This window comes from Kryptolebias marmoratus, linkage group LG3 (genome assembly GCF_001649575.2).
Source record: "Kryptolebias marmoratus isolate JLee-2015 linkage group LG3, ASM164957v2, whole genome shotgun sequence".
Classification (NCBI taxonomy): domain Eukaryota; kingdom Metazoa; phylum Chordata; class Actinopteri; order Cyprinodontiformes; family Rivulidae; genus Kryptolebias; species Kryptolebias marmoratus.
In genome coordinates this window covers 13,891,870-13,911,984 of record NC_051432.1, presented here as the reverse complement: position 1 = coordinate 13,911,984, position 20,115 = coordinate 13,891,870, and the positions used below count along the sequence as shown (strand labels likewise).

The following is a 20,115-nucleotide window of genomic DNA, read 5'->3' as shown; positions in this document are numbered from 1 at the left end:
TGATTTTTATGATGGATTGTTTCATTGTTATGATGACTTGCCCAAGACTGCAATGCAAGCCTGAGTGAGTACGCTTATGGATGATGTTCAGGTAGAAAGGCATGTCTTTGGCTTTCTTGAGATTAGAAAAGGAACCTTTGACCTACTTGGAGGGCTTCAAGGTCAACTACGTAACCTAGTGGACTTCTAAGGTTGTAGGTTGTCGTTTCAAGATCAGACCAAGCAAAGAAATGTACAGGCACATTTAACATGCCTTCTTCTCGATCATTACCCAGTCAAAGTGTGTGGAGGTGTATTTCTCATTGTCTTTTTACTTTGTTGTTTTGCTGAAAAATCTTTGAATTAGAATATTTTTTAGCATCATTACATAGGTGTTACAACATAACTTTTGACTTTGGGTGCAGACGCCTGTAAAAACAAGGCATACACATATGCGTCTGTCCCATAGTTTTGTTATTGACTGTGTACACATCTGTGTCTCACTGAGAGAGGCTGAGCTGCAGACACATACAAACTCACGTTACGTAACATCTGGTCAGCTGCACTTCCCAGTCGAGGTGCGCTGAGGTGTGGCCATGTTTATTTGTGCTGTGGAACCTAACCACTGTAAAGTAATCAGTAAATAAAGTTTTATTGCACTGATTTATTGATTTGTTCAGCATCTGGAGCTGTGTTTACGCTCTCCAGCTTTAACTGTGATGGTCCATTTTTCTCTCACTGCTTCACTGAGCCGAAGAAGAAGGGCAAAGTTTAAAATGTTGAGTTTACAAACAGCGACCTAAAGCTATGGCTTATTGTGTCTTTGAAAAGCTGACTCAGAGTAATATGCTAGGGTACACTAACTAACATTTAACAAATTAAAGCTATCTAATGTAATAAATGTAATATAATAAATAATGTAATGTATGTAATGTAATGTAATAAATAATGGAACCCTATTTTTCAACCATTTTCAAATATTATTGGACAATTGTCTCAATAACTGATTCATCACAAGTTGTGGAGTAGGTCTTGGCTACTTCTTTGGGAGTGTGTATGCACTTTAAAGCTGATGCTGTGAACCACAATATAAAATAAAAAGGCTCTTAGGGCAATTGAAATAGCAGGGGCATCATTATATCAAATAAGCAAATTGATTAAATCTGTGGAAATTAAATTGTTCTAGTACAATTATGCAACTCAAAAAGGCCAAAACAACCACAGAAGGCAACACTAGTAGAGGATTTCAACATTTTCAATGTTTAAGAAAAATCTCTTGCAGCCTCCAGATGAAAAAAGACTCTTCTAAAGTTTCTTTAACATAAAAAAGACATTTCACAAGTGCAAATGCAGACAGTTTATCACAAATTGTTGACAAGTCATAAGCTTCTACAAAAGAAAGCCAGGCTAAACTTTGTCAAAAGGAATTTAAAAACCTGAACCCTTCCTATTAGTGACTGAAACTGGGACAACGTGAGAAATGCAATACAACGATTAGTGATTTCACAGAGCTCAATATCAGAGCTAAGACTGAAGAGTTTAACCTGTAAATATCCCCTGAAGTGAAACAGAACGCTGACAGTGGTTATGTGTTTTACACAGCTTCACTGTGTTTAACTAGGTCAATATAATGTGACATAACGCTGCTCAGACTGTTGTCCTGTGATTTACCCAACCCATTATAGCTCACAATGACCACAGTGGGTCCAGTCAGCTCACCACACTGTGTCCTGTGATCCACTTTGATTCATAAAACCCCAACAAAACTAGCCTTTATTTCAGAGAAGAATCCCGATAAACAGGTCATTAAAACTTTTAGCCAAAAAAACACAAAACAACCCCAAACAGTTGCATTTTTAGAGTGTTCCCAAAGAATGTTTAATTATCTTTATTCAGCCAGCGGCTGAGCAGAGTTTTTTATTACTCCATGATGTCCAGGTAATGTGTGATATCACACCATTTACACAAGAATTCACGCAGTGGACTGCATTAAGACAACCAAATGTATGCAAATAAAATAAGTCTACACCACCTCTGAAGGTAGTTTAAGTGAAATTGTTTGCATTTTTTATCAAACAAGAAAACCTGACCAAGCTTTGTCACAAACCTGCTATGTTAACTGTAAAACCTGTAACACTTTGCCTTTTGTGGGGCAAATAGTTCCACTATTTCAGCCTCCCTCTACATCCCAGAACAAACTGGAACACACTAGCCAATGGCATAAACTCATAAAATGAAGGGAAAGGTGCAAGAGGTGAAACAGGATTGTGGATTTATTTCAAAAGAACACGCACTACGAAGGTAGGAGCCCACACCACCACAACACACTATTGTTTCTGTGCAGTTTGGCTTAATTGGCACCAGGGGGATCCATAAAAAGAGGAGTATAGAGGAGCAACAGGAAACACAGAACATTACAATCAAAGCTTGTGCATGCAGCTGAAGATAGCGCTGTTATCTGCCCTGCCTCATGATAGCCTGAGTTCATCTCTCTGTATAAAGGCAGCTCCATCCTGTTGCTGCTCTCAGTAAACACCTTTGCCCTTCCCTGGTTCTGTCCACCCCTACTTACTGGGAGCTTGTTCCAGCAGCCAACATCACAGAATAGGACTCCTGGGGCTTAGAGGGGATTGAGCCACATCTAATTGTCATAATATTCACTTTATCCACAACCAGTTTAGACTGAATTACGATAAGAGAGCTGAGAAGAGCAGGATGTGCATCCCGCTGGGGGGTAGTTGCATATTCAAATGCCGTGCTCCGTTTGATTCCTTGTAAACAATGTGTCTTGTCAGTAGAGGAGCAAGGGACATGCGAGATAGATAAACTTCCTGTCTGGGAGTGTGCCCCCCCAAACATTCCTGCTATTCCATCTCTTAGTGGAATCTAAAGAATTCCTGAACAATTTTCACATTCAAAACTAGAGATTAAGTAAGTGTTATAGATCAAAAACAGCTTTCAAAATGCTTTTCCAGTGCGTACAGTGTCACTGCAATGATATATCAGCTAATTATTTAAGGTTTACAGTTCATATAGCCAACACCTCAACTTTAGATAGCAAGGACAGGAAAGCAAGACCAAATCACAGAGATCCAATAAAAAACAACTTTATCAAAACAGATTACAAAGAAAGACAACACTGCAGTTTAAACTCCACATACTGTCAACCCATTACACATTATGCTCATCAGAAGGTTAAGTCACTAACATTTTATAACAAGTGTAGAGACATTAAGAAAGCAGTAATTGTTATTGCAAGAATTAGATTCAAAATGCAGTCTGCACAATGAGTAGAAATATGCAGCTACTAAGAAGTATTCGTTTAATGCGCAATTACAATAACATATGGCTGCTTGTTTGGTCTAATTATATAATTGAATGCTATTGAGCCTAATTTTTGGCAGATTTATCTTGGATGGAGACAGCGGTGTTTAAAAGGCCACACCACATCACTGCACAATCCATCAGCCATGTTTCTATGCATTTCCCTTTCTTGTTTACACACAGCATGTGTTAAATTTGCATGCATATTAAGACGTTCTCCCTGCAGTTTAGCAAGACTTCATACTACGACGGCTGACACTTTCCTACCTTCAGCCCTTTCTGCACCAGCTTGTGGAGATCCAAGAAGGGCTCCTTGATTAGCTCAAGGTTGTGATTGAGGATCTTGACGGTTCCTTCTCTCTCCAGAACAAAGATCCGCTGAGAGCCATCACCACAGTGGACCACGGCCACCGGCTGCCTCAGACCACTCAACACCTCCTGAGCACAGTAGCAGTTGTGTTTGTGTTTCCTGGGCAACAAGGAAAATACAAAAAGGTCACAGAATGACGGAAGCACTCAATAATCCAATTAAAAAGGCATGAAAAGCAGGGGAGATTTTCACACTGTAGTATTTCAAATGAAGTTTCAACAACATGCATGAAGACACTAGTTTGACCTTAACTTTTTGACACACAGAATGGATTTCCTTAGAAAGGTTTGATTAAATTTTATTAAGACATGGATTAAATTACACTTCTAGTTTTGTAGATACCTTAGATGACACAAAACAACAACCTAATATATTGTTTTACAAACAGGAATTTGGATATTGAATTCTTTACAAAGCACACTTGCTCAATGTTTTTTACTGAACTGTACAAACAAGCCTACTTCCCAAAGATAAAGCCCAAAATGCAACTAATGACGTGGTTTTGACACTCTCATTTAGCCCTGTTAATAGTCATTTATGAGAGTTGACTTCTCAGAAGAAGATGAGTTCCTGACTCCAACTGTCAGAAATTATTTAGGCAAATGCTGGTCTCTGTAATTCAGGCATACATGCTTCCTGGTCTACTTGCCTCAAGAGAACCAGGGCTGAAATGTATTACTGGGTAACTACAATGATACAAAATAATCATTTTATTATATTAGCAAACATAAGAAAAAGAAGTGTGAAGAAATGCAAAGCAAAGTTTAGGATTACAGGGGAAACTAAAAAAAATATATATGTGAAAATATGAAATAGAAATAAACCAGAACATCTAATAGAGTCTATGTTTGTTTCTTAGTAGTGTAAAAGTCATAGTTGAACCTGAAGTCAGAGAACTGAAAAGTTTACTTAATTGAGTTAATGATTATTTGAAAGTCACAGTTTCCTCAAGTTCCATAAAGCAACTTAGTCCTCTGATGGAATGAGATGTGGTTGAAATTAGGCTACAAACCTACTGATATCTTCTATTTTCTCATCTTCCAAGTAGTTGGAGTCTTGTCCGAGAAGGTGTCTTCTTTGAAAATCTGGAAAACATAAACTGGACCCTCTCCTCCCGTAGTACTGGCAGAATTCATCGACATCAGCTTGGAACAGTTCTACCAAAGACAACAGATACAGACAAAGACACTTAACGTTGATGCAAAATTACATGTTGACTGTACCGTATAGTTAAAAAAACAATTTATTTGCATGTGTAGCCAGCTAAACGAGGAAGATCCAGTGAAAATGAAATGGTTTGGTATGTACAGCAAATAAGATCTGTATTGAATATCTACAATGTTTGTGGGAGGACTACAAGTGTGTGCAAAAATAGATGACTAGTTACATGGAGGCAGGGGGAAACAGAAGTAATGTAAAATCAAAAAATATACTTGATGACTTAAGTCAATCATAGTTATAAAAGACTAAAGACAGCAATGAAAGAAATTGGACTAAACATACTAAATGACATATTCAGGGATCAGATGTATAATGTGCACTTTTCAGAAAGCAAAAAAAGGTTACTTTCATAAATCAATTGTGCCATTAAATTTGATTCACGACATGTTGCTTATGTGGTTGCATTAATAAATTGATATGGTAAAGACTCAGATTTTGTTTCTTTATAAAGTTTGTTCTGCACAAAAACAGCCAGTGTTTTAAATAATGAAAATAAAACTGTTATATTCCTACTGCAGTCATGGCTCTTAGTATCTGTCATACACACACACACAATCAGCCACATGATTTATCCTTCAAGCAGGTCTGGCTGGTTTGCATTATTAAGCTGAATACGGGAACAGCTTGTGAAATCATACAATATGGCATGTCATTTCTAAATAAACAAACTGTTTTCACAGCGAGATAGATTCATTACTTAAACAGCAACACAAAGACAATTTGTTGAAAGTGCTGACAGAAGGTGATCTACAATAAAACACGGTGTTCACACACAGCTTCACCTCCAGCCAGCACAGTCATAACATTATTCTCAAAAGAAAGCCAAATCTGCAGTGGGTTTCAGAGGCACTTTGCGACCTAAAATACAACCCTGACAATATTGTTTCCTCTCGTTAACCTCGCGGAGGACAGAGGAGAGTAAATATACCAGTGATAAAAACACAAACAGGACTCTCCCAGGCCCTCCTTTCATCTCCTGCTGCCACACACCGCAAGGGCTGACCGCACCAAATACTGGAGGTGATAGGATATCCCCTCAAACATCTAAACACAACATGAAGATCAAACACACGTAGAAACACACACACATAGCTCAGGCTATACCACCCACACTCCTAGGTCTGCAGTTATCTTAACCGTGCTGGTTGGAGACCTTGGATGCAGGATGAGGGAATGGGTGAAAGAAGATAGGAGGGGAGTATGGAGTATGGGGGAGGCCCTGGGCAGAAATAAGCATCAAGGCAGTAAATATCTTTATGGAGAAACAGGGGCCAAGTACAATGGCTAATCAAAGGCCGACAGGAACTTTTAATGGGAGGAGGACTATAGTTATGGCTGTTGTAAAGGCTACTGTTTCAATTTAAAACCTTTGACTACTGATTTTGGTTTAAAAAAAAACTAAACAATTGTCCAATGTATCCCCCCCCNCTATTCAGGTTTGTAGCTAAATTTACTGTTGCTGACTTACAGGACAATATTCAAACACTGAATTTAAAAAAGGGCAAAACTTTTCATGGAAATAAATCATATTAACGTCAATAAAGTTATACTGTCTGTTATAAAAGTCAGTAAAATAAAAGGCAAATAGACAACAGAACAAAAAGAGTGAGACCGAAGAAAGGGTGTGAGAAGAAGAGAAGCAGGGAAACAGTGTCAGAACTCTGTCCATATTCCTGGCTCCCCAGCACTAAAGTTATACTTCCATCTGGTTATCTTCCAAGCCAACCTGGGTGGCCCACCCAAAGTACTTGACATCTTGATGCACTTCAGCAGTTTTACATACACACAATCTTTGTAGAAAAATAAATGTGTCATTCGTCACCACATATGCTGATCTGCGGTGGGCTGAGGGGGGTGTGCGAGAAGGAGCACAGCAGTGGATCGAGTAAGGAGGACTTCTTCTCTGAATTCCTCTCTTCGGCATCTTCAGTTTGCCGTTATGGCTGTCTGTCAGTGCATGAGCCAGAACTTTAACATCAGCCAAGTCTCCTTCACCTGCTTTCTCTATACTGTGAAGCAGCGGGAGCCGGCCCCAACCTAAGCTGAAGAGTTTGCGCAAAATATGCGAGTGAGCTATTAGTTGCAGGCGAGGGTTTATGTGATTGGTATTTGACTTTGACTTACGGCATACCATGTGGGTGGGTTGCAGACAAGTGTGTTTTATTTTTCAAATCTCAGCAGATCGAATCAATTGGAAAGAAACAGAGATTGGAGGAGAACTTGGAAAGAGGAGAAAATACAGCCAAAGTGTTTGATCATATCTGGTATGCGCTGTGGAATCACAAATACCTGCGATTGTACATCCCCTCATAAGAAAGCCAGCTTCTATGTAGTGAGCCATATGTACAGGAAAAAGAAATGCAATAAAGACTTTCTTCATGTTTGGTGGACGATGCTGTGTCAAAGTAGAACTCCTCAACTGTCTTTAAATCATATAAGCATACAAATCCAAGATTTGTACAGATTGTCAGGGGACAGTTTACTCCTGTGGATGGCAAAGTGAACAGAAGTCGTGTCTAGACTACAGCCATGGTGTTTTTACATCCCAAATACAACCCCCAGCTGTTAAGTCTGGTGAGCAGTATGATGATTCTCTTTACTTGAGTCAGTCAGAACTGAGTCCGCTGGTCAGATGGACTGGCTTTTGTCAGAACAAGTGAGAAAACTGCTTTCACACCATCCTGTGCAACTCTAGTTATTCTTATTCACGTGTTAGGAAATGTTTCTATGTGTGTTGCTACTACCTCCATGGTTAAATTATTGCTAAATTTGTCTTACTGTTAAAGATTGGCAGAATTAACAAGGACAACAACAACGCTATCCCCATCTGGTGACATAAAAAACAGGGAGAATCTTTTCATATGAGGCACAGATATCAGTGGAGTTTTTGCTTGGTGTCAGTTCACACCAACGGGTTCTCCTGTCTGTAAACACAGAATGATTTCACTGATGCATGGACGTACATCTGTAAAGTAGGGAGCGAGGCAGCGAGCAACACAGAAAGACAGGCTCAGCAGCAATTGGAGGTGAGGTCAGATGAGGTAAGCGCTCGAAAAATAAATCTTCGCAGACCAGACGACTGACGCACCACTTCTTGCATAAGTCCAGCTCTCTGCCAGGTCCACATGTGCAAGCCGAGTCTCAACGGTTAATAAAACCTGCGATTATTTAGAACTATTTACAATAACACACATTTGTTTCAAATGTGTCACACGAGGACATTTTATTGTGCGCTTGCTTCCACTTTGTTTCTGTGCGTACGCTTGTTTGCACACCGGCCAGGTAGCCGCACAGGCGATGGTTAAAGTTACATTCACTGTCATTATTAGGGGTGTAATTACCCGGTATGTGCCCCCTGCAGGTGTAATAGAACTCGCGGCAGAAGTCCTGGCAGAGCCGCGGCAGGTCTGGCTCTCTGTGTGGCATCCTGTCCATGTCCAATGAGTGGAACAACACCTGGGCATTGGGGGAGCAACGAGCACACTTGATTTCCTCCAGGAGAAGTCCACATTCTGTGTTGTTAGTGGAGAAAATCTGGAGACCACACACAAAAAAAGAGAAAAAACTTAATTAACTGCGCGAGTTATTAACTTTCAGCTCGCGCTCCACAGCGACCAGTTTGTGCATCTGGTGACGTTATCATCAAAAAAAAAAGATTGGGGATGAAAAAGCTGGGAACCTTTGGGTTGCATCAACAAACTCTGACGACATAGAAAACTGTAAGGGTTTTAAAGAATAAAGCTATAAAACCTTTCCTGGTTTGAAAATTTCCCTGTAAATTCAAAATACCTCAATCATATTTAGAAGCAAATATGAATTATTTAGATAACTAAACACAGTGACTTGTACATACAAATATGTAAAGTATATAAACTCGCATACTTTAAGTGTTTTAATAATAATAAACAAAGATGTGTAAAAAGACTTTCCTAAATAACTTCGCCCCCAACAAAAAGTCACTGATCTCTGACCTCAAATACAGTCAAGATATATATATATATATATATATATATGATATATGCGAGGCAAGAAACCTTTTTTGTTAAAGAAACTCTACTTATCATAAATCTTATCCTCATTGCCTTGAAAATTTTACAAATTTGAGGTCAATTTTATTGACTACATAAAATTATGAATCATAGAGTTGGTTTTGCTTTAAAGAGCCCATGACTTCTTTTGTTCATATGATCATCAACACAGTGAAAAACAAAAACAAATGGTTGAGAGTTTGCTGTTTCTACGTCTGCAGCGTCAGCCACCAGTGAACCCTAAATCATAACAGAGTTTTCAAATTAGCCCTAACTGCACTGACATTTTTACACTTTATTTGGAAAGCTAACATTTTCGATTCTGTATCGTTTGAAACCAATTAGCTATGCAGTGGGGTTAGACCTCCCTTCTTGTTTTGGAGAAATACACAAATCATTTCATTCTCTGCCTACTCCCCAAAGTTCTTAAACAACTAAAAAGTAATTGCAATTTCTACGTCTGACAGAACTCGAGGCATGATAAAAAAAAAAACCCAAAAGAAACAAAATAAGGGCCTCCAATTTTAACATGGGGTTATTATGTAAAAGTACACAAAGAGTTAATCCAAAAGAAATTAGCAGGATTATTTACATAACAAATTTGCTATAATAAAACACAATGTAATCTGTTTTAGGTCGAGCGCTGTGCTGCCTGGGCAGCCAGGCAGGCTGGTAGTGTTTTGCTCTGTGTGAGGTCCATGTGTAAACACTAATTTGGAGATAGACAGGCACATCACTCCGAGTCTGGTATCAACAAATTAGCAGTCTGTCAAAGTCAATTAAACCGGGGGACCCAAGGCTAACATGTGGACACCTTACACTCCGGCTGCAGACCGAACTTCAGCTGTGGAAAAAACAAAAACCTTTCTGTCTCGAGGTTGTTTGGGACCGCGTCAATGCAACAGGTGGTGGAACCCCTGAGAAGAACCTGGTGTTCTTTCCTGAATACACAGAATAAATCTCTCATCAAAGAAGACTGCCTAAAAAAAAAAAAAGAAAAAGAAAAAGGAAAAAGAAAGAACAACCAACTTTTGTTCATCTATCACTGAGCGTCAGCGCATATAAACAAACCGCGTTCATATTTTCGTGCCACAATTTATTCAACTTGAAAAGGGGAGCTCTGCGCTGGCTGTGACCTTGTATGTGTGGTATGCTCCTCTGTCTCGGTGTCCTCTGCTCTCATGCCATGTAGCGCTGCGGGCAGGCCTGCTCTCCTGCTCTAAATTGCCCATTGATTCTGTGTGCCATGGGCTGGCACAAGGTCTAGAGAGAAGCATTTGTGTGCTCTCAGCCATGCCCCGCGTCCATATGTTGCTGGGATGGACTCCAATGTTGCCATCATCCAAACCAGAACAAGTGGGTCTTTGTTTGTTGTGTTTTTGCTGAATCTCAATGGGCACGATCCTTAAAAAGTGAGGAGAAAATACTGTTGAGGCCAAAAAAAATTGTGAAGATCTTACATCCAGGCTGAAACGATTGCAATGTATCTTAGAAGACTGGTGGAGGAACTGCAAGGCTCAGCTTTATGGAACAATCCAGCCGCCGTAAGAACTTCATAGTAAAATCAGTAAAAGTTTGACCGAACCGTAAAGTACTTTGGTCACCTTCTGTAGTGTTTATGTGCTATAGAAATAAAATTGAATGTGACACAAAATTGCTAGCTAATTCAAAAAACAAACAAACAAGTATTTAAAAAGCCTCCAAAACATTTGTGAAATCTATTTTATGTAAGTGTGTATAAAGCTTTTTTATTTTCAAAGACATCTACAGCAACTTTCACAGTTACATGCTTCTTCTTTTTATGTCATATGTGGATGGGGAGCGATTTGTCACTCGTTTACTGAGTGGAAAATATTACAAGCGTTTACTTTAAGCCTTAATATTTCCTAAACCTAACTATTTAGTTTAGATGTCTAAACACAACCAAGCTGTGAGAGACTGAATGTGAAAACTGAAAGAACACAAACGTCAATATTAAAACTATAACAAAATGAACAGCCTAGCATTCCTCGGAGGGATGCATATCGCCCGCTGCTTTTCATGCCAGAGATTCAAACTGAGATCATCTTATGGTGAGAAAGGTTGGAGTTACAGCTGTTTTGGTAAAACCTTGTAAATGACGTTGTACGCAACATCATGAGTTATTGTGAGATTTCGTGCCATCTGTTAGCGCCCAAAGTGTGTGTTGGTATTCAGTCTCAGCTCCTACCGCATCAAATTTAGTTATAGCCATATTTATATAGCCATTTGTGTTGGCGAAGGTCCATACGCTGTGGCAGCCATCTTGAATTGAGTTCATTCTGAAAGGTGAGTTGTAAAGTTGTAAAGTAAACTTTCACTAAAATCTGCCCAGTGGTTCATGAGATACTTTGCCATCAAACTCGCAACAAAGCATGAAAACAAACATAAAGAAAGTTATCCTGAACGTTATCAAATGGCGCAGTGTGAAAGAGTTTACTCCGATGTTTTCCAGATACACTGATATGACATTCTGAACCGTCGGCCCACACTTAATGTAAACAAAGCACTTGAGCGAATCTGCCATAAACCAAATGGAAGCTTGTCCCATAATTGGCCTAAAGCAGGCTGACCAAAGTCTGCTTTGGTAAACAAATACGGCAGAATTAGACAACCGCTGAACCTCGGAGAAGACAAATGTATCTCCTGCTTAACAAAAAAGATAAGAGATCAAGCGAAACAACTGTCAAGAATAAATAATGATGATCAAGCAGGGCTCCGAGCTCAGCTTTCAAACATTTGCGATTTTAGTGAAACTTCTTCTAGACCGACGAGTTTACTGTTGGACCCATTTTCAGTTACTTTGGCTGTTTCCGTCGGTAAACAAAAGTGTGCGGGAGCTGGAATCCAGCCACAAATTTTTGCTTTAACCATCGATATGAGAAAAACAATGTGCGGACTTTGTTTATTGCTTCGTGATTTTCTGTTTCCCCAGCGTTCATGACTTCGCAGTGAGTTCTTTTAACACCAATGCGAAGCGATTGGTATACGTGTTGGGGGGGACTCTCAGCTACTACCACACCCAATTCTAGCTCAACACCTGTAAAACTTGACTGAGTTCTAGCCCTTCGTTTTGTGTTTTTCTAAGTTGGCCTAGCTGCGGCGGCCATCTCGGATGGGGTCGACTCCAAAAGTTAATCAGTTGTAGTTGTACATCCACTGAGAGCTGCACACACAAATGTACACACACAGACACGGGTTAAAACATCATCGCCTTCGGTCGCGGGCCGTAACAAAATATAAACAAAAGTGGCATACTCCTACGCCGACATTACCACGTCTTCAGCTTTGACACGAAACACTGTAAACAACACGTCAAAATATGGATTTTTATTGGCATACAGTAAATTAAAACAGTAAAGTTCCCATCAAATAGTAAAGTTCAGCCCGTGCCATAACAGGCACTGTTCAATTTAAAAATCATAAAAGAGGGGGTAAAAGAAAAAAATCATCTTGTTACAACAGATAATCAGAAAAGATGGTCTGGGGGAGGTGGGAGTACTGAGGTAAGCTTTAACAAAACACTTGTCCTCAGGGACTAGGTGTAAGTTTGCTGGCAGGGGGATGCAGTGAAGAACAACCCCCCCACCCCTCAAAGGCATTAACACTTGCACAGGGCTGATTACTGGGGGTGGTGGTGGGGTGATGTTCTCCAGCTTCTCCTATTAGTGAAACCAACAAACACAATGGTGTTGTTGTTATTCTTTTGCTATAATCAGAAAGGGCTCCGTGTGTGGGCAGTGTAGTGGGGAGGAGGAGAAGTCGAGTCCGTCCTATTCACTCCTCCGCCGTCGCTCTTCCCCCCCTCCGGTCCTATTTGCATGACTTGAGCAAATTAAATGATGCAATATGGATTTTTTTTTGTCGCAACAAAAAAAGTGAGATACCACCCAGCCACTGAATTATTCCAAGAGCGCATTTTTTTTTTTTTTACATGATAATGACCCGGTGAGAATCCATAACAGTTTCCGAGCGGCCGCTGGCTCGTGACGTTTTATTAGCCTAATCACTCCGGGGAAGGAAAACTGGTGGATTTTTACGCTATTTAGAAGTTGCTTTATTTACAGTTGTTAAATAAACCGATAAAAAGGTGCAAAAGGTGCGACCGAACTCCTACCTTTTCAGCGCAATCTTCTGACAGCTGCTAATTGATGTTACGGGCTTGTGGCGTAAATTGGCCGACTGATTGCCATGGTAACGCCGACACGGATTGGACACGCTTAACAACAACAACAACAACAACAACAACAACAAAGTTCAAAAGCGCACGATAAAGAGGATTTTAAAAATGATCGATTTCGTGTCGCATGTGTTAAATCCAACATATAAAGCCTTTCCAAACGGGAACTTCGCCCGAGGCGAGCTTCCTCCGTGCCACCGCCTGCAACAGGCATAGCGAGAACACTCGGGGGGTCTTTGAACGCATCACCGGTGCATTCACGTCAGAAAAAAAAAAGAAAAGAAATGATAATAATAATAAAGCACACCCGCGCGTGGTGAATGGGCTTCGACTTACCCTGGCGTCCCTGCGGTGGAGGATCTGATAGGCGGCTCTCCTGGTGGGACAGCAGGACACCCGGGGATACAGTGTGTGGCAAACTTCGCTGCTGCTGCCGCTGCTGCTGCCGCCGCTGCTGCTGCTGTCAAACAGCACTTTCCGCTCCCTTCTCTTCAGCCGCTTGGGCAGGCTTCCATCGTAACATCTTCTCCTCCGGGGGCTTAGCTCCCCTCTCTCGCCGAACTTTGCGTCCCCGCATTCCCACATGTTGACCGCGATGGCCAGGACCAGCACAAACTGCAAATGCTTCATAGTCTTGACAAAGGCATAAAACTTAAATAGAAAATATTGTCTTAAAAAAAAATAAAAATAAAAATAAAAATATTTAGCTCTTTGGTGGTTGTACTTATTGATAATTCTCCAGAATTTGTAAACAAAAATATTTAGTTATGTGCGGTTTATAAACGCAGCTGTCCGTAATTTAATTAAACCACTGTGACAATTAGCCCACTGTTTCTTCTGATTGGGCTAAAAGGGATCCACCAAAATAAAATTGATTAAAAGAAGAAAGGAAAACAATAAAAAAATGTATCCTGATGAAGAGAAAAGAAGAAAAACAAAAAAGCCAGAGAGAGCTTGAAGTTCTTCTCAAATGTTATTCCTCTGGAGCTCAGCGCGGCTCGGCGGTCTGCGTGCGTGCACGAGACAAAACAACATCAGAAAATAAAAAAGTTGTGCCTCACTAAAAGTCCTCAGAGCGGCTCACATGTTTCCCCGTGCTCTTTCCTCCCTTCTTTTTAACCAGCGCGCGTGAAGAGGGGCGAGCGCGCTGACGTATGACTTCGCGGGGGCGCGCGTGCGGACACAGCCGCGTCCACGTGGAGGTTACCTGGCAGGGAGAGGTGGACGGGGGGGCGAGGGTGGAGGGGGTGCAGGGACAGAGGCAGTACTTCGAAGAGGCACTATTATTATTATTATTATTATTATTATTATTATTATTATTATTATTATTATTAATATTAGCGTTAATCATTGAGGCTAAACACATCCGTTAAACCTCTGATATGAAGAAAATAGGCCCCACAGGTCACTGGTTCCCAAACCTTTCAGCTCCTTTTTCAGCAAGTTCCCTATGGACTGCGTGAAACTCTGCTCTTCAGCCCAGTTCAGAAGTACCTGGTGAGTATAAGTACTATGCTACAGACTGCTATTTAATTCTCCTGTCTGCAATAATTAAAGTGAAACATGTTGCAGAGCTCACATGCTGATGTGGTAAATAAATCAGTTACTGAGTACAAGAAGGCAGGCTGCTTCTGTTCCAGTCCTTATCATAGAAACATTATGTCATAATGCAGCTAATTTTAAGCTTAAAGTTTAGAAATGAATAGGGTGTTTTCACATTATCTCTGCAGTACCCCTCATTTGTGAGATATTGTTTGTTCTCACCTCCAGTCAATAAAATATAATATTTGTATAGGTCCAATATTGGATATTTGTAATGAACTTGGTAAATGGCTTGCACTTGTGTAGCGCTTTATCTAGTCCAAGGACCCCAAAGCGCTTCACGCTACAATCATTCGCCCATTGATGGCGGTAAGCTACATCATAGCCACAGCTGCCCTGGGTCGAGCTGACAGGCGTGAGGCTGCCATCACTCAGGCGCCACCGAGCCCTCTGACCACCACCAGTAGGCAAGGCGGGCGAAGTGTCTTGCCCAACGATGCAACGGCTGAGACTGACGGATCGAGAGCTCGAACCAGCAACCGGTTACAGGATGAACCCCGAAACCACTGCCAGACAAACTTGCGTGTATGTAAATGGATTTGAACTGAAGTGTATTGAAGCAAGTCGTCATTGAATTGTGCAGGAATAAGATGGACTGAATGTTATGAATGGTACTGAATCGGGCTGCATGGTACTGAATCTTGAACTGGAATTGTTTATCTTTGCGTTTAATACTGATTTGCCTTGAATTGACTTGAAACACAAACAAACACAAAGAAAATCACTAAACCAAAATAAACAAAAACTGAAACTGAAAGAAAACAAAAATTGTAATGAACTGATCTGAATCAAGTTCAGTTGAACTGAAATGAACCGAACTGAACTGAAATGCTTAGAACTGAACTGAATAGCATAGAACTGAATTGAAACAGCACACGCACAATATATCTGAATTAAATTGAAATGAACTGAACTGTAATTTAATAAACTGGCTTCAAAACAAAACTGAAATAAATGATGTTGAACATACTTGGGAACAAAACAAACTCAGCTGATATGAATGAAATTAAAATGCACCAAACTGAATTTAACTGAACTAAACTGACTTGAAACAAAATAAATTGAACTGAGCTGAACCAAATCAAATTCATTTCAATTCACCTGATCACGTGTTTTACTGAAAATCATCAGTAGCATAATGTGTCATGGATTGTTTTCTTTGTTTCTGGATAAGTAAAGTTTGTTTGGGTGAAGGAAGTGAATGCAAAACTGTCCACAGTGGTATCCGACCACCGACCACTTGATCCCCAACATTTGTTGTCAGGCATTACTTTCTGAAATGCTAATCCTGATTTGGGCAGTTTTTTCTTTTTTTATAACACCAAATCTGGGGCCATCTTTTTTGAATTTCCCTTTAAAAAAGTTACTTAATTGCAGTTGAAAAGGGAACGTACAATGGTGGTAATTACTGAAGAATCAACAGCCCAACCTGTTTTTTTTTTTTAAGATAGAGGCTGAACTTCATTACATTAGCAGCACCTGTTCTTACTTGGGGGTCATTCCCGGCTCAGCTTATCTACAGGAATCTGGAGTGGGTGGAATCCAGGAGCGGTTGGTTTGATTGTGGGCTATTACGGAAATGACTGTGTGTGCTGTGAAGCTATAGCAGACCCTGCCAGACCTGACCCCCTCACACACACACACACACACACACACCCTTACATTCTTTACGTTACCCAACTGAAGACATTTCGAGACCAAGTGGAGCCAAAGTGCTACTGCTGTGATGTGAAGGAGGGAGAGACCAGAACGAAAGGATGAGAGGAAATCTGCCACCAGCACCACTATCACCACAAACACAAGAGCTCCGTGAACAGAAAGGAATACGAGTGCATTGTCTGACAGCGTGAAAACATGTGGGATGCAGCTGCGGACCAGAGAGGAGTACATCTGCGAGGAGAGATAGAAGTGCAGCTCTGAGCTGACACACCGAGGTAGCAGATCCTCTTAACACACGTAGAAAGAGGAAAATGAGCCAGCATCCATGTAAAGTTTCTTACCCAGCAGAGTTTTTTTTTTTTTTAAATTTAATTTTCTGACATTTGTTTGACATTTCACGTAAAAGCTGAGCCTCCTTCGGACTGATCTGGCTCACTGGGACCACTGCCAAAGCCAGAGGTGATGAAAAGGTTTGCAAGCAAAACCTGTTTTCTGACACCTGTTTTATTTCTGCAGAGTCAGTAGGTAAATTCTTGTGCGCTCAGCAGCTCACCCTTCCTGGGGGATGTCCCAAGAGGCGACGGTTCAGTTTGCGTTCGACCACATAAGCGCAGACGTTGTGATTCTGAAGCTGCTTGACGTCTTGTCGCCACCTTTGCTTCGACCCTGGCTGGGAAGATGGTGAAAGAGGGTTTTTTTTTTCTGTCATTTGTTTTGCTCATTCTGTTGCTGTATTGTTTTCTCTTCATCATTTAGCTGCACAGCTACAGCAGGAGTAATGGCACGCCCAAATCTGCGCATTTTAGTGGTTTTATTCCTTTACAAAAAAGGTTTCTGTGGGTGTTTATTGAGGTGGCTGGCATCTTAACTGTGCTCAGCCGGTTCATCAGCCAAATAGTAGGTTGTACTCAGAATCTGAGCAGAATTTCTTTGCTTTCTTTCTCCCCAAATAGCCTTAAAAGTGGATTTTTCAACTGCTGTTGCTTTTGTTTCAGTGTAAAACGCAATAGTAAAATATCTCAGCAACAAATGCATGGATTGGTATGAATGTTACACAAATATTTATTGCATTTGAAAGACAAGCCCTGGTGATTTTGTTACTTTCCTATTTCCATCTGGGATGCCAACAAGTGGGGTGGGGTGGGGCAACGGCCGTATAAACTTACTTCCTTGCCAGACAGCAGTTTCTGTTTTTTCTTTTAGCCAAATATCTCATGAACCGGTGGACAGAGTTCGATGAAACCCTCAGAAAGAGATCACTGGACGCACATTTACTGCTGATTAACTTTTGGAGTTAGCGGAAATAAAAACTTGGCATGCTGGATATCAGGCGACAAGCAGTTCATCAACAAATCCTAGTTTCAGTTGTGATTATGAGTTTAGTGTAAGAGGACAAGCTTCAGTGAGTTAAGTAGTGACTGTACTGTAACATCTGAAATACTGTAACAGGGCTATATCAGAAGACAATTCCCTAACTCCTACTTTGCAGTATATTCCAAATAGCCTTTATATAACAACAGCACAATAAAACTGATAAAAAAGTAACTAAATTATGTTATGGCTTTTGGTTCTGGTATGTCTAAAACCACCAGTGGCCCCCATCTGACCGCCCCTTTGAAAACGTTCTGGAGGTCACCCTTGATGTCTGCACAGCTGATCAATATTCACATCAAGCAGGTGTAAACCTCAGTTTTCAAAATGGACAGACATTTTTTTTTAAAAACCCAGCTCTCCTACCCCACATCTCCAGCAGACAGAGATGAGGAGGGGAAATGGGAAGCTGACGATAGTGTGTCCAGTAAAATACACTGGTTCTTCATTAGGACTGTTTCTTTTTTTAAAAGAGAAACAAAAGGTAAGAGGCCTGCAATGGACTTGCGACCTGTCCAGGGTGTCCCCCACCTTTCGCACAGTGACTGCTGGGGATAGGCACCAGCTCCCCACGACCCGGAATAGAGAAGCGAGTAAAGAAAATGCATGGATTGATGGACAAAAGGTAAGAAAACAAGAGTTTATCTCCACGTGGAACAACACACAACAAGGTCAAAGCATTCTGCTGAGCACGGTATCTATTTTTTTTATGCTTTACCGCTATTATGAAATCATTTATGTCAGCCCGCTGCTAACGGTTGCTCGAGCATGTGTGCACTTCATGGCAGTTAGCCCTCTTCTTGCAGCTTTGTGTGACTCTCACACCTCCTTTAATGACCAGCCTTTGTTTGGCAGTTGTATGCCATAAGGCACACAGTCCTCCACAAGTGTTCACAATGTCATTAATAGTCCTGACAACAGCTTAATGAGCCTCTGCCATCTGTTGGTTTAAAAAAAAAAAAAAAAGCGAGAGAAAAATGAGAAAATCCGATCCAGTAGCAATTTCCAGTTGTGCGAGCGCGGCTGATTTCCACTTGAACAGATCTAAACACATGAGGACATTTTAAGTGTAGTGACTTATGTAGCGTCATCCACGGTGAGTCAGTGACTGAGCCCAGGCTGTCTGCCCAGCATTAACAGCCTCTAAATCACAGGACTCAGCCATCAGACCACACTACCTCACTTTTAGCTTCCTCTCCGCTCCTCACTCTGTACCACCCCGGAGTGTCCTTAGGCCTTGTTTGGCTGAGGTATACACACACGGCATGAGTAAGGAAAGCCACCCAGGGCTCCCTAGAGTGCGGTGGCACAAGACACATACAGAGTTACACAAGACAGAGTGTCCTCTGACCAAAGACTGTAAACTGATGTGGAGAGACATACTGCAGTGGTGTCTCCCATTACGCCATCCAGGAAAAGTAAGGAACTGATCAGACATTTAGTCATGACAGATGCCTTTCCAGATGTCTCTGTGCAGCAAGGTTTTATTATATTTTGTAACAAATATGGGGGTTCTGATGGGGTGGATAGTAAGTTTTATTTCCCCATGAAGGAAAAAAAAAGTTGACCATGGTTGAAGTGACCATAGCTTCGTCTCGATGGGACTTTATTCTGTTTTCAAAGGCAATATTTAGGTTGTTGGAGCTTTTTTCATCCTCTCTGAGCCCTGTAATAGAGAGTAGCACAATCCCCTAAAGGCAAGAAAGAGGCTAATGTGCAGATTGATGACTCTTCGTGGTCACTTGTTTGAAAATGCTTCTGTCAGGATTAAACAGAGCACAACGGGTCTTTGGCACAGAACACGTATGTGCACATTGCAGATCCCTGTACTGAAAATGATTTTGGTGGGATGGGATAAAGGCTGGTGGTAAATGCTTGGTGTGGGCAGCAGTGATGGTGGTCCCTGACTGCTGATGCTCACCCTCCTCCTTCTCTCCCTTCTTGCTTCCTTGTTCCCTGTTGTCCTCCACCCATCTGTTCCTGCTTGGTCTATCAAGCTTTCCATCAGGTAGACCTGAGCCACTGTGCTTTCTTTCAACTTCTGGCATCTGATTGCTCCTGGTAGAGGAGTGTGTGTGTGTTTGTATGCCCCATGTGCTTGTGCACCTGCTATGTTTTTATTTGTCTGACTTTTTTATATAAATGAGGCCACACAGCTGTTATTAGCTAACTATAGGTCTTTTAGTTAAAACATGCAGATTAAGACTACCCCGTTCTTCAAAAACAAAAGGAAATAACAATTTTTCTTCTTTTGTTGCAACATTTATTCTTTTGACAAGGTTTCCAACCAGTCTCACTCTCTTTCTAAGCAGCTAGCAGTAGCACTCCATTTTGCAATGTTTTTGCCAAAACAAAATCCAAAC

General features: G+C 41.0%; 1 protein-coding gene across 1 annotated transcript in view; it reads right to left on the bottom strand.

Annotated features, from left to right (window-relative positions):
- Positions 1 to 14,231, bottom strand: part of LOC108231437 (hedgehog interacting protein) — a 36,594-nt gene extending 22,363 nt beyond the window's left edge. Inside the window, exons 1-4 of the mRNA XM_017408515.3 lie at positions 13,457 to 14,231; positions 8,236 to 8,428; positions 4,686 to 4,830; positions 3,571 to 3,772 (exon numbers count right to left, since the gene is read on the bottom strand). Of these exons, the coding sequence (XP_017264004.1) occupies positions 3,571 to 3,772; positions 4,686 to 4,830; positions 8,236 to 8,428; positions 13,457 to 13,750 (834 nt within the window). The 5' untranslated portion in view covers positions 13,751 to 14,231. The remainder of the gene's footprint in view (positions 1 to 3,570; positions 3,773 to 4,685; positions 4,831 to 8,235; positions 8,429 to 13,456) is intronic.
- Between the last annotated feature and the right edge of the window lie 5,884 nt (positions 14,232 to 20,115).